A 15751-nucleotide genomic window follows, 5' to 3' on the forward strand; every position below is an offset into this window, starting at 1 on the left:
CTTTGAAATTTTTTCAAAGTGCACAATTTTCCAAAGTGCGTTGTAACAACCCCCCCCCCCCCCCCGCTAAAAATTTATACTTAAATAACCAAATTTGATTAGTGGTTTGTCACCATTAAGCTATCCAGCAAGTTTCAAATAAATAATTTTAATCATGACAACTTATCTAGTGTGGAACATTGATTTAATGCAACACGAATCCGATCGTAAACACGACTATAAAAAATTCTGTCAAAAATCATCTGAGCCAAACAAAATGCAAACGTTTATTCTAACGTATTGAATCACCTTTCCTGACAATTTTATTAAATTAACGACAAGTCGGAATTTTTAATTACCTGTCTGTATCTTGCTTTACCAATCCGTTGTTTTGGTATAAATCTTGAGATACCGAATAATATTTTTTTTAATAAAAACTCAAGCTCTATTGCCTTTAGGTAAAATTACAAAATTATTTTACTGTGCAACATTTTTAAAGACTTTGCATAGATTGACATTGTGAAAGATTTCGTTATTAAGTTTAAAATTGACGTAAAAAGTAGTTAAAGAACGCCTGCGTGGTGCAGTGGATAGAGCGTCAGTTCTTTAGAAGTCGTCGAGTAAGGAGTTGATTCTAATGTGGCAGGTTTATATCCATTGCGGGACACAGAGTCTAGTTCATCCGATTAGACCGTATAAACCAAAGAACAGTGTTGCTGTAAGTGCTTGCACGAAAATATCCCCCAATGCTCAATGACCATGAGTGCCGAGCATATAGTTATAGATTTGCAGATCACTTTTAATGGCGTCTCCATATGAGTGAAATTAATATTCTTGAGAGGGGAATTAATCAACAAACAAAAAACAACTACAGCTTAGAATGTACAGTTAATGCTTTAGATCCACCGATATGTTTGAAGTCTATTGACATATACTTAACCTCAATGAAAGAGTGACCGACTTTTCATTATCTTCATTTAACCCTATATGACCACGAAGAGTCACGAAGCCCCCACTTGAGCAGAACTAAGGTAATTTTATTTCTTTGCTGTAGACTTAAACAAATATAACAGTAAATGCTCTTCTCAGCATTTAAAAATATTTCTGTTTCTCCCTACTAGTATTTTGTTTTCTATCAGCACTCGAAACTACTCAAGCTTTATTGTGTCAAAAATCTTTGTAACAATTAAAGGTATTTCCACACTTGATCCCTTAAAAATATATCTACATACTAAAGTATATTTTTTAACAATGAAGCTTGGTAGTGCCTTTGGTAGCAACAGCTTTTGATACAACATCATTTAAAAAAAGAAATATAAGTTTTACCAATTGTTATTTAAGAAATAAGGTATCATTTTTAAACATCTATCGGGATATAAATGCGGGTTGGTCACGAGATTAAATTCCATAAAGCCCAAAGGGCTTTATGATGAGTTTAATCTCGTACCAATCCGTATTTATAGCCCGATAGATGTTTTAAAATGATACCTTATTACTTTTTTTTACATTTGTGACTTACTCATACTATATTTGTCTGATTGTGAATTATAACGTGTGAAATGCATTGTTTTTCAAATCCAACGGCAAGTATTATAATCCACTGATCGCGCGTCGACCCTTTATGACGTCACTGAAAAATTACGTCAAATGATTATCCATACGCAAATCTATGACCTCTTGACCCCTACCTGTATTTATACCGTTATAGATACGCATTGCTTTCAGTAGTGTTACATGTATATAAAAGAAAACATTTGCAAATGTAATTTTTTAAGCATTGAATTCATATTTTGGGATGTCTTCAGTCCTATAACACACCTGGCCGTGCCGAATTGAATACGCGCGGTATTCAATTTGTCGGCATGCAAGACCAGGTGTGTTATAGGACCGAAGACATCCCAAAATATGAATTCAATACTTATATTTACATTCTTTAACTTATCCTCTTCATAATTGTTTATTTTGGTAATCTTTGATGTGAATTTAGCGCCCTTCAATACTGGTGTGCTTTATAGACGTAAGAGCCGCTTGTGACGTTTGTGACGTAGTAAAGTTAAATAACGCAACCGAACATTGCGAGGAAAAAAAAGGCATATTAATTTTAAATGCATATTTGTTATATTTTTACGTTAATTCGACAGGGTAATTTTTTAAAAATTAAATTGGGTCAAACAATGTACAGTTTGGTGTTTATAAAGTATTGAAAATGCATACAGTTGACTGTTCCTACCGTGTATTCTAACGCACGTTGACTAGGTTTCGCGAGTGTTATAGAGATTTGAACGTCATGGATTTCTAATGGATTTCAGAAAGAAAATTACACTGAATGTAAATATATAAATATACATGTATTTTATTTATGCAGTAAAACCATTTATAATTAATGCGAAACTTCATAAATTTACAGCTTATTCTATGTATGATCCGAATATGCAATATAGTTCTTTGACATTCTCCATAATCTAGAAAATGTAATGAATTTTAAAACACTTTGTTTATGGGTATATGATTGTAGTTATTAATAAACTTTATTACATTTTCAACAGTGAAATAATGTTATTTATTCATCGAATATAAGTGATATTCTTGGACAGTGAGAAAGGATATCGAAATAATATCAAAATGTGACAAATATCAGAAGTGCGGTAAAACTCTCGATTTACCTTCCCTTAACGAAGAGTGTTGTGAAATTATTTCTTTGAATGTTATAATATATATACAGTGGAGCCTAATTTATCCGGACGCTTTGTTTCCCAGTCAATTTGTCCAGATATGTGAAGCGTCCGGATACGTGAATCACAACTTATACAAGACATAATAACATTTTGAAATTCTGGTCCAATGAAAAAGCGTCCGGATACTGAAGCATCCGGATATCTGGCGTCCGGATATCTGAAGGTCCACTGTAGATAGTAAATATATCATTCTGACAGAGAATGAGACTGCCAAAGTTCCCCAAATATTTTGCTAAAATCCATGTTTACAATGTTTTCAAATTCGTATCACGCCATGACGTCTCAAACGCTCATATATGACATCATGTAACCTATGACTGTATATACAAAAAAGACAAATATGCAAAGGAAAATCAAAGAAAATGTAACAAACAGAAATTTCAATGTTTTGTCGCTGATTATAGAATTTATTTCACTCGTGAGTCAGGATTGTTTGATATTTTACTCGTGCTTCACACTCGTGAATATATATAAAAAAACTGTCCCACTCATGAAAAAAATTCCATATTCAATGACAAACATTAAATATCCTATTTCTTAATTCAACAACAAAATTATTAGATATTCAATATAAACTGGAAACCATTTCTATATATGATATTTTATCATTATATAATTTAAGGATTTTTGTATTTCTTCATATAATATTAAATCTTTCTTTTTCAAGAATCTCAGTGTAAAGACCAAATTTATTTCTTAATTATTGATAAAAAATAATCTGTACGAACCTTGTTTGAGAAAATAATACTAGTAATATCTTTGCATGTGTAATATCCTAATTTCTTTTTATTTTTTGAATTGAACGATACTTGATTCCTTAAAGATATGTTGCAATGCTATTTTTGACGGTTTGTCTTTTATATTTGCAATCAAGTTACTATTATTTGCAATTGAATTTCGTATTTTCTTTAAATACAGCTATATAATTTTTAACTATTATGCTCCTCTATATTCTAAAAATAAGCAACCAGCAAATACTACTGCTAGTATTATTTTTAACAGAAAGTAAAATATTTTTATTGTCTGATCTATGATGCTTAACGAATTAACGAATGATCAAATTCAATCATTCATAATATTAAATGAACAATTTTGTATTTAAAATTAATATTTCGGTTACACGTAAACATAATAAAACTTCAGAGCAAACACACAGGCCCCAGTTTTATAAAATATGTATTGAATCTTTTTTTATAAATTAAAAAAATATTCCCTTTCCCTAAGATTTTTTTTTTTACAATCATTTTTACTTTTGTAAAAAAAAAAAGTTTGAGATGTTTTATTTCATTCAGCTTCGCTTTTACAACTAAGGTATGACACCTAATTCGCATATCACATAAACACTAACCTTCTAATTTTTATGTTCCACAAAAAAACTCTACGTCAATGTTTAGATTAAGTCTCAATATGTTATATAAACCTTTATATTTTTTTTCTCAGATGTTGGTAATTGTTGTGTCTTTTCTTTTTCTTAAAGGTAAGAAACTAGATTTTTTGTCAAATATTCTTAAAGACGTTTGCAAACTCAATATTATTTTTAATAATATTAAATGTTGGATTAAAATCTGATTTTAGCGCTGTATCTAACATTTATTGGTTCTGAATATGTTCATGTATAGAATATACACTTATTATTACAGTTATTACGTCACAGTCGGTATGCCAAGATGGTTGTTGCGAGTCTGATCCTAGATGTACAAATTTCGATTTCATAATGACTGCTTGCCTTGACTCAGAACAATCAAAAGTTTGCCCAGTGACCTGTAAAACCTGTTCAATATATCAAACATCCACATCAAGTCCTACGTCACTCCCTCCGATGACGTCACCATCTCCTTGTCACGATACAGATCCAAGATGTTTTGAGTTTGATTTTATAATATCAGCATGCCTAGACCCAACACAAGCGACTCTCTGTCCACAGATGTGTGGATTATGTTCTGTAGCAACAACGCCTTTGGCAACTCCTTCCTTACCCATCACAACAATCCCAACAACAACAACAACAACAACAACAACAACAACCACAGCAAATGTTTGTGAGGACACTGACCCACGCTGTGTGGAATTCGAATTTATTATGACTGCATGCCTCGATAGTGAAAAGTCCAAAACTTGTCCGAAAATATGTGGCCTCTGTTCGGCGGAAACAACAACACAGGCTCCAACGACGACAGCAATTCTGACAACTACAGAGGCGACAACAACAACATTGGCACCTACAACTACCCCGGCGTGTGTAGACAAAGACCCACGCTGTGTTGAGTTTGATTTTATTATCAATGCTTGTCTCGATCCGGTGCAGTCAAAACTTTGTCCTCGCATGTGCCAACTCTGTTGAATACGTCATATTTAATATATAAGACAATTTCTGTAGAAGAATGTGTGACAGAATAAAATTGCATAAATATGGGATTTTTGTTTGCATACCAGAAAGGAAAGAATAAATCACGGATCAATTTTAAATACCTTTTATCGAAGAGCCTACTAAGGATATAACATATGGAGAAAAACACTTATGGAATATTTATATGATTATACTATCCACAAGTCAGTTTTTGTATTTAATATTTACCTCATGTATTATATTTACTGTCTTAAAGCATATGGAGAGTAGAAAAAGAAAATATAAAATTTTGGTTTTCTAGTCATGAGTTGTTACTAAAAATAGAGTGCTGCAAAGTAGTGCTTGCTTTATGCAGTCTTCTGTCATGGTAATATTTGCATCTGTAATGGATTATTTGGTATAACTTTGTTCTGTTAATTCTCCAGCGTCTGTTTTTATTTAGCAAAATCTCACGCACATTTGTCCTGGAAACAGCGGAATGAAAAAAACACGACTATTACTTCCTCCTATATTTTAAGTGTAAGTTTTGCATTCAAACACATTTTTCGATTGATGTAAATTAAGAGAGGTAAAGAGAAATAAAAGTAATGAAATATATTTAACAAATTTTGATAATTTTTTTCATAATCTTTTTCATATCTTTATTCTTGAAATAATCATTGAGAGAGAAAAAAAAAACAGTAAGATTTGGGGTTTGAAAAAGCATTGTTTTGGTAAGAGTCACAAATTGTTACGTAATGACGTTACTTGACTTGTGGATGCTACTATATATATGCCAAATCTAACTCTTTATAGCTGTGTACAAATATACCTTCGAAAAAAACTTGTCGTCGGCGTCGTGCAGAGGTTAGAGCATTCGCTCTAGAGTCGCGGAGTAAGGATTTAATTCTTACGTCGCAAGTTCGAATACCATTGTTGGACGTGCATAGAGACCGGTTCTTCGAACCGTATAAAGCGAGGTCCCGTTTCGTAATAGGGGCTGGCACGGATAAAAGCATTTCTGTTCAATGGCGGTAAGCCGAGCATAGGACAAAATTTCTATCTATCCACTGGCAAGTGGTTGCGTCTCCATTTTATGAAAAATTCTCGAGAGAGACGTTAGATTTAAACAACAAGCAATCAGAGTATCAATCAAATTTGCAAACGTTAATGTATATAATTTAATGTCCACTTCGAGATTTTTTCACTCATATAGATAGAGACGACACCGTGTGCCGGTGAAGGGCTTCAAATGTAGGCCTAAACTCAGGGCCATTTTGAACAGCCACTAGGCTACCGTGACCGGTCACAAACATTAAAATAACCATGCAGATATTCATAGTAATCTAGAAACATGTTTATATATTGAATTTTCGCCTTTTTAAAGATGTGTCACTGAACACGAATGCCGAAAAGAATGGTGGGAGAAAACACCCGACAGACAGGAGTGCATCGAATACAATCCCAGCAGCTACACTGCAATGCAATTTACGATTTTATATGATGTGACCATTTCCCTGCAAGCACTTTACAGCGCAGTACAATTTTCTCTAAAATTTAGAAAATAAGTTTAAATTTCTTATTTAAAGTGATTTTAGCAAGTATAAATTAGAAAGAAATTGGAATTAAATAGAAGATTAAATGTACTTTTTAAAGTGTATGATAAATGCTAGATTGCAAGGAAATGGTACATGCGTGATTTTTGGTAAAAAATAGGAAAGAGTATCTGGCGTGCGTTCAAATGCGTGAATGCAGAGAAGGGGTTAAAGTATCATAACCTTTGACTTAAAATGTTTTTTTAATTAAAAGGTCCTTAATATACTATAGCTAGTAATTCATCTATATTCCAGCAATTTTGTGTGATGTGAATGGCAACAACGTAAACGTACATACTAGGCAATTTAGTCACGTATGATCCACATATGCATTGCCTTTCATGTGAGGATCATGAGGCTTTGTTTTAGGTCATGTAATCTGCTTCAGCCAGTAGCAGAACCTCAACGGCCGACTTGCAAATTTAGAATGTACATAAAAAAAATGTATAAAAAGATATATATACATTTTATTATACGAGGGTGTTAGAAAAGTTCGTGGACAAGTTCTATTGTGAGCGAGATATTTCCACAAAACCGATCCAACTTTCCAGATAGTTTTTCCAATAAATGTACAAGAATTTGGTTCTCTCCGGTGATTATTTAAAAATATACAGCTTCTTTATTTTGATAAAACTTGCTGAATACGGAGCATGCTACATTTTGGCACGTTCGCATCACAAAGACTCTTTTTTATAATCAAAAATTGCACAATTGTAGCAAAAAGAGATTTATGATATTTTATCTGCCGCTGAAGTATTCTTGGAACGTGACTGGGAGAAATTTTGAACTAAATTGGAGGGTATATGACTGTTTTGTAGCCGTTTATAAATGATCAACGCGTAAAAACACGGCCAAAAATCGGAACATCATTGAGCGTCATAGAGCACTGCACTACGTAGAAATTATGTGTGCAGACTGGAAAATGTCTAAAAAGAGATTAAAATGTTCAAGATGCTGCCGGTTATTTCCTACTCCTACAAAGGACAAGTTTTCAAATGATTGTAATTTCGTAATAAAAGTGGAAGGTCTAACATTTTGATTGATTAACTCCATCGATACTTCAATACCCCCGTATCGCATGGACGTTGCGTTGCGCCTATATGGTTTTGCATAGTTTCCATACCTGATCGATTAACTGATTAACTGCATAGATTTTTTCAGATCTCAATAATATTTGAATCAGTACAAAGACATTACAGAATAAAAGTAACATGTCTTTATATAGATATTCAATTTTAAAGTAAAAAAAAGATAAGAAAAATCTGAAGAAATGAAAAATTTATAGAACTACGACAAAGCTTAATGGGTTGAAATCTGGTTGTCACGTGGCCTTACGTCAAGTGATTGCTCCATTAATCCCATGACCTCATAGTAAAAACCGTTGTAAATTTTCAAGATTTTATTATATGAACCAGACTTTGTACATACCAATAAACAAAATGTAGGAATTTATTCAGACATAGGTCATACTTCACAGTACACAATAGATTTTCTGTCATTCAATGTGTCAGCGAACTTTTCTAACGACCCTCGTACATGTATATATATATATATATATATATATATATATATATATATATATATATATATATATATATATATATATATATATATATATATATATATATATATATATATTATTTTCCCTTTTTTTTTTCTTTTTGGAAAATGCATGATCCTGAACTATTCCAATGTACACAAGTATCATTGACTGAAAAGTCTTTGAAGTACTAGTATTATTTTTTTCTTTTATTTAATTTGATTTCTTTCTCATATTTGATTAATTATATTTTTATTCATTTATTTTTATGTATTTTATTTAAATACCCTCTCTTCTTAAAGTTGTTTCACAATAGTAGCAAAAATTCAGGCATAGAATCTATAGTCTTATATTTCGTCACTGTCAAAGGAGCAAGGTTACTATGGCAGTTTTCTAAAAGATTGTACTTCAAATTGAATATCGTACGAACAAAAACATCTATGCACCATTTTTTATTGTTCTTTAACTCCAAATTAAACTCAAAGCAAAGTTTCGTGGTCCTTTCAAGTGGTACCTCGTAAGCTTTTCGGACAGATAAGAATAATCTTAATAATCGTTATCTTGTAACATTAAAACCCTTCGAAATAGGGGGCTCGATAGTTACACAAACAACACTGAGATAATTCTTATTTTAAACAATTATGTTATATTTTAGATGGAGCGTACAAGTTATCTGGAATAATGTTTTTGTTACACTGAGAACCGGAACAACAAAATGAGCACGTGAATTCCATTGCAGTGTAGCTGCTCGGATTGTATCCGCTGCATTCCTGTCTGTCGGATGTTTTCTCCCACCATTCTTTTCGGCATTCTTGTTCAGTGACACATCTGTAAAAATAAAAGAAGCGAGAATTCAATATATCAAAACTTTTCTAGATTACCACGAATCATGTGCATGGTTATTTCAACGTTTGTGACCTATTAGGGTTGCCTAGTGCTAGAGTGTTCGCTTCGTGATCTCGCGACTTTCACTTCGCTTGGCGCTTGGCGAAGGAACAGTCACTAGCTATATGCTTACGTCTTATGTTTGACGCAGCGCCTCAAACGAGAATCAAACCCGGTCCTTGAGCGGATTTTATTTATAAAATTCTGCATCATTTTTACCTTCTAACATTGAATTTTACAATGCTAAGTGAAATGTATTCACTGAAAAATCTGCAATTAAATTCCATTCAAGTAGAATTAAGCTAGGAACTATATTTTGTGGCGGAAGTTTTTTTCAGAAGAAAAATGATCAGTTTTTGCCTATTGAACAATAAAAGTACTTTTAATTTTAGATTCCTATTTGTCCATGCTGGTTGCACACAAGGCTCTTTTTATGCATTGAAATGACGTTATGTTGATTCTGAAATATCTATTTAATTATTTCTTATGAATTCTTTTAACGAAGTGTGACAATTAAAGTAAAATATATTTTGAAAATCCAGGGAAAAAAAGCAAATTTTGACATAAATTGACTTTTTTTTTTAGTAATATCTAAAACTTTACACCATATACCCCCACTTTTGATGCTCTTTTCTGAATATTTAAGATAACTTCGACCTATCTGCTTAAATTCAGAAAAAAGTTCAAGACTTTAAAATAATTATCTTGCTGATCAAATTTTCAATGCCAGAAGCACTTTTTTAGTGCAGAAAGGTCAAATAATTGATTATGCGAAGCATTTTCAAATTGTTTCTTAGTCACGATTTTAAAGTGTATTTTTCAAATAGACTTAGAAATCATTTTGTTTCATGTTTTAACTGTATCATGTAATTTTTAATTAAGACACAAATTTCAGTGCAAAAAGGTCATATTAAATGTACTGTAGCGCCAAAAGAAGCATATTGACCCTCTTGTTTTAATTTGAATTTTGATTAAGCTTTGTATGTAGTACTAAAAATATACTTGGCAAAAAACGTTTAAGACTTTTAATATCATGATTCAACGTCCTGAAGGTCCAGACCAAAATTTGATCAAAAGCCCAGGATCAATTTTATTAAACAACTAACTTAGATGCCGAGAACAGGTCAAAATTTCTTGCCCTTCAGCAGCAGTTGTGGCATTTCAATATGAGTGTAAATTTTATAAGTGACGTTAAGGAACTAACTTTCCAAAGAAAAATTACCATTTTCACATTTCATAAGCAAATAATAAACCTTCTATCCAGTGTTCTGGAGCCATCTCTTCTGTTAACCAATATATTTAAACAAAACTGTTGGTCCGGAGTGGCACATTGTAACGGTGTAGAAAACTGTTCACATATATATATCGGCATTCCATTACACAGATAACAGGAAGCTATAAGAATCAAAACAACCAATCAATATTGTATTAAACACAAGCAACCATAATATAACACAGACAATACATGAATATGTACATGTGATGCGACAATACTGATCTAACTTTTCCACATACAAAAATAAATCTTTCATTGTATTTAAGTTGAAATTTATTTGCAGTAGACGCTCAATCGTAAAATCAAAGATAAACTAAATTTGTTGCTGAGTATAATACTTATTTACTTGGTGTGGATGAAGTGGATGTTGTAATTGGTATCGTTGTGGTCGAAGTGGGCGTTGTCGTGGTCGAAGTGGGTGTGGTTGTGGTCGAGGTTGGCGTTGTCGTTGTCGAAGTGGGAGTTGTGGTGGTCGAAGTGGGCGTTGTCGTGGTCGAAGTGGGCGTTGTCGTTGTCGAAGTGGGCGTGGTTGTGGTCGAGGTGGACATGGTTATCGTCGAGGTGGGCGTGGTTGCGGTCGAGTTGGGCGTGGTTGTGGGTGAAGTGGCCGTTGTTTTGGGTGAATTAGTATGGGCTTTAGATGGTAGGGTTCTAGTTGAAGCGACAATGGTCGTTAAAGAAATGGCTACAGTAATTGAAGTATATCCTGTTGTAGACTATGTAATCACTAAATAAGTAGGATTCTCTTGTAAATTTTTGAACTATTCAAAACAAAGTTTCTCGGAACGTAGGTGAAATCAGAAGAAACACCGTGTGGCTTATAACTTTCATGAAGCTAATGCACTCAAGATAGTAAGAAATAATAAAGATGTATGAAATACATTTTGATACTATGTGCATGGAAGATCAATTGTCTCCCACCATAACTACAGAGCTGCACGTTACTGGATAAAATATAAAGATGACCACCATAGAGCTAGATTATTTGCTTTTATCAAAAGTATATATAAATTCAAGTTGATACATGTCATTATAAGTCAATATGCTTAAGATACATGTACCATGTATGTTTATGTGAACGTTTGATATATTAACCTTGCATGCTGCACTGATTCATGTTACATGGGCGATACATATCTCCGTCATTGGCACAACAACGAAAGCATGTGTTTAAATTTCGTTTGCCTAAGATATTACCAATCATCACTGGTGCATGTGTGGTGTGCTTAACTGTCCCATCAAGACCATTGATAGTATCACATATCTAATTGATCAAACGATAAAAGAGAGGATAAATTATAAATAAGTAATGTCCTAATATTAAAATTTGAATTGATATGCATAAAAACAGGTTTGTAAATATACAGTAAATGAAAAATATGGAGAAAACGAACAGAAATCAACTTCAAAGGTCCATTGAAACAGCAACAGATTTAGAGCAGATGTGCGATCAGTTGCCATAGAGGAGTAAGCATACCTTAACTTAACATTACCTGCTTAGACACACAGCCTGAGTTGTAAACCAGAAAACCATTGTTATTGAAGGTTTCTGACGTAAAGCAAACCTAGATAAAAAGAGTGTTCTTATAGTGAAATATATAGAAAACCAATATGTTGTATTCAAAATGTATATCCACTGGACTTGATATAGATAGCAACTATACAGATTAAAGAGGTAGGGATATTTTATATTGCAATTCCTTAATGTAAGCATTAGAGGAAAAGAAAAAGGAACATCCAGGAAGTAAACATTTTAATATCTTGTTTTTTTTCATACATTGCTTGTACATATAAAGGATTAGGTTCAATTGGGCATTCTGTTTTTTCGCAACTGTGATTATTTAAAAATCAAGTTCAAATTATTGGGACTGTGCCGCATATTCTTACCTGAAATACAGAAGTGATCGATTGAGATGATGTTTTGTGTGTGTCTGACAAATTGTTCTCATACGTAACCGTTTGTACGAAATATTAAGAGATAATCACATCAGTTTTACTAGGACTGTCTAGGATATTGAATTATTCTTTATTGATAAAACAATAAATTAATCCTTTAACCAGGGGCTCAATTCAGATGCATGGCATCGACGCTATGTGATGCCGTATGACTGGAACATAAAAGTATTTAAACTGGTTACTGACCAAGAAGAGTCCTGCTGATGTTTCCACAAACAAGGGTGAAAACATTCTCAAGCAAACAATCTTCCACCCAAAAATAAAGAACTTAGATAGAATAAATATTTACAGGCAATTCCAAATCCCCGAATCGCACAGATTTGAATTCTTCCCTTTTAATTGTTAAATTGCTAGAAAAGTACGTAGCTCTTTTTGCTTCTATTGTATTATTTGGACGTGTAGCAAGTTTACATTTTTTTTTTTCATTTTTTGTAATTTTTAAAACTTGGATTAATGAAGAAATTACTTAAATAAGATGAGAATGGATCACAAAATTTTTCAAAACAATTTGAATAAAAAATACATTTTCTCGGTTTGTGGTTTCTTAATAATACATGCATTAGATCTCGAAATAAGAACCATTATTTCAATTGAGTTCAGATGGAAATATGTCTTTAGAGATAAATTGAAACTTATTATAATAATTAATACAATTCACTGAAGCACCATTTAATTTTTTTTTTAAATGTAACAATTATTGTAAAGGACTGTTTTCCATTAAAAGTAGTTCTTTGTGATATTAAAGTTAGTATCATTATATACTGAATGTTATAATTACCTCTCCCAGTGAACAGATTCGTACATTTTGTTGGCAGGATGCAAAATCCTTTACATGACTGCACACAAAACATATTTGAAGACAATTTGTGACTGAAAAATTCCAAGCCAGAAAAAATATCAATCGAATGCAACAATTAACATGGCTTTGAATTATCACCACATTTTCCAAGCCAGTTTCTTTACATATGAAGCATAAATAATGCAATTTATATTTATGCACTCATTAAATGTAATTGTACTTATATGAATATACTTACCTTCATAATGATATATTGACAAAAGTAAACACGTACAAATAACCTTCATTCCTACAAAAATATAATCTTTTAAGGTTTTAACTTTTAAAAAATCTACAGGATACAAACTGGAAAAAAATGATATATTTGAAGTACGTTAAGAAAATTTAATTTTTGAAAAAAAGAAATAAAAGGACATGGACTACGACGCTTCAGGCCTGCATATTTCAGAAAACGCGTAAGATAATCGTAGATATACAGGCCTGAAGCGTTTTAGTTCATGTATCTAATGAGTTCTCATGGATCCCATATGTCTCATAAATTCTCATGAAGAATATGAAAAACTAAATTTATATCTTTTATTTACATTATTTTTCTGATATTTGCCACATATATTTCTCATTAAACGACCATTTTTTAAGCAGATTATTTGCACTATATGCCTTGTTAAAACTCATCACATTTGAAATCTTTTTACTGATCTTATGGCAATTCCTGACAATAAGAACTTTTTCTCATCTCTCTATAGTAAAGTTTATGTCGTAAAATATGTGATATCATGTACATGTTCATGGCTGTGTTCATGCCGTAAATGAACGAAAGGAACGTGATTTTGTTTTGAATCTGTATAATGACTCGAAATACCTATTCAAGCAATTTTATTCCTACCTCTGAATATGTTATTTCACTGGACAAAAAACGTATTTCGTATACCAAAATTTATAAAACGAAAAAAAAATATAAAAGCAAGTTGACTTTGTTATTGAGAGCTGCTATTTCAACAAAAATGGAACAGTACTTTTTGAAGTATCCACACCTGATTTACATCATTTAATATTGTTGTATATCTAAAGTTTCTCATTCATCACTGCTAATATTCCAGAGGGGAGTCAAAAAAAGATTTGGTAGAATATTTACTGGTACAGGAAACACAGTCGATAGGACCAATAATACTGTAGATCATTTTATTTTCGCGGCAACTTAATTTCGCGAAATAGTCATTGACTCTTCATAGGCGAGACATAATTTTCACGAATTATTAATATATCTCTATATAATCAGGAATACTATTATACGCGAGAATGAAATTTTCGCGTGCTCACTGTCTAGCGTATTTTCGCGAAAAAAATAAAGTTCTCGCTAATAAAAATTGATTTGCAGTAATTATTCACATGCCGCGAAACGTTGCATATCAGTAACATTGGAGAATTGGGAATTTAATGTATCCAACTTATTTACCTTTTCTTGAAGTAACATATTTATGTATTTCCATTTTTTCAGTGCAAATAGCACAAAAAACGGGAAAGATAGGTTTTTGTCCCTGTCACATATAGCAGACGATTATCAGGATATGCCTGTGTAAATGGAATGCAATACAAAGGGTTTCTCAAGGTATTATCTCATTTGTACAGAATTCAGTACAATTGATAAGAATACATTGAATTATTATCTTAAGTCTCTATAAATGTCAAACAAGATTATAAAATTCCCATTATATTCTGGCTAGGTGGTCAAATAAGTCATCTTGAACAATGTTTTTGTTACAATTAGGGGTGGTGCAGCAAAAGGAGCATTCTAAATGAGTCGTTGTGATAGAGTTTGGATCGTATGCTATACATTGCTGTCTGTCTGATGTCCTATCCCACTAGTCGTGTCGGCATTCCAGTTCAGTAGCACATCTGAAAAAAAAAATGATGCAGTGAATTTTTTTTCTATAGAATACCACATCTACGGATATCTGTATTTTACTATTTCAATGGTTGCTTGTTTTCTTAACTTATCATGCTTCAACTGTAATTAAAAAAAGCTTGCTAGTAAATTTCAATATTTATTCTTTCCAGTATTTGGGAAAGAAATATATGCATTAACTTGTAAAAAGCATAAACATAATATACGATAAAATAATGTTAGAATAAGTTTGCTACACTTAGTTATAAAATGCACATATTTCAATTCACAAAAAATAGAGGTACTCTGAGCAATGAGCTCACTAAATAATACCCCCCCCCCCCGCCTCCCATATGAATATAATAGCAGTATCCATGTTTTCCTCTGGAAAATCCAAAATATATGTCAGATCAAAAAGTAAAATAGAAGGTTCACAATGGCAATATGTAGTGATGATTCTGTGAAAGTTTCATCAAATTTCCTTCAGTGGTTTGAGAGGATTTGCGGATAAGAGATGGGTACCCCAAAGCGTAACAAACGGACGGACGGACGGAAATACCGACTATATACCTTCCCACTTTTCAAGCGGGGTATAAAATTACCAGACTAAGCAATTTGTTGACCATCTCTTATATTAATTATAAAGAATGTTAAAATTAAAATGTTTAATAAATACTTGTAGTATTTTGGTGAACGTTTTATGTTTAATTTTTTTTTACATCTCATGATCAAAAATGATTTAATCTCATTGCTTGCAACGATGACTGCCCTCATC

General features: G+C 32.3%; 2 protein-coding genes across 2 annotated transcripts; one reads left to right on the plus strand and one right to left on the minus strand.

Annotated features, from left to right (window-relative positions):
- Positions 1-1841: 1841 nt before the first annotated feature.
- Positions 1842-5055, plus strand: LOC134264566 (threonine-rich protein-like). The gene is made up of 3 exons (XM_062746861.1): positions 1842-1853; positions 4155-4191; positions 4355-5055. Exons 1-3 carry the CDS (start codon positions 1842-1844, stop codon positions 5053-5055), a joined length of 750 nt encoding a protein of 249 aa, XP_062602845.1.
- A 3747-nt stretch (positions 5056-8802) lies between these two features.
- On the minus strand, positions 8803-13380 carry LOC134264577 (uncharacterized). Its single transcript, XM_062746868.1, has 7 exons — positions 13330-13380; positions 13071-13162; positions 11830-11901; positions 11432-11600; positions 10683-11021; positions 10314-10455; positions 8803-9003 (listed from the first exon to the last, which is right to left on the minus strand). The coding sequence occupies exons 1-7, from the start codon at positions 13376-13378 to the stop codon at positions 8820-8822; spliced, it is 1047 nt and encodes a 348-aa protein (XP_062602852.1). The 5' UTR covers positions 13379-13380; the 3' UTR covers positions 8803-8819.
- Between the last annotated feature and the right edge of the window lie 2371 nt (positions 13381-15751).

Source organism: Saccostrea cucullata, unplaced genomic scaffold (genome assembly GCF_032062105.1).
Source record: "Saccostrea cucullata isolate Sc308-1 unplaced genomic scaffold, CSIRO_AGI_Scuc_v1 ctg739, whole genome shotgun sequence".
In the NCBI taxonomy this organism is placed as follows: Eukaryota; Metazoa; Mollusca; class Bivalvia; order Ostreida; family Ostreidae; genus Saccostrea; species Saccostrea cuccullata.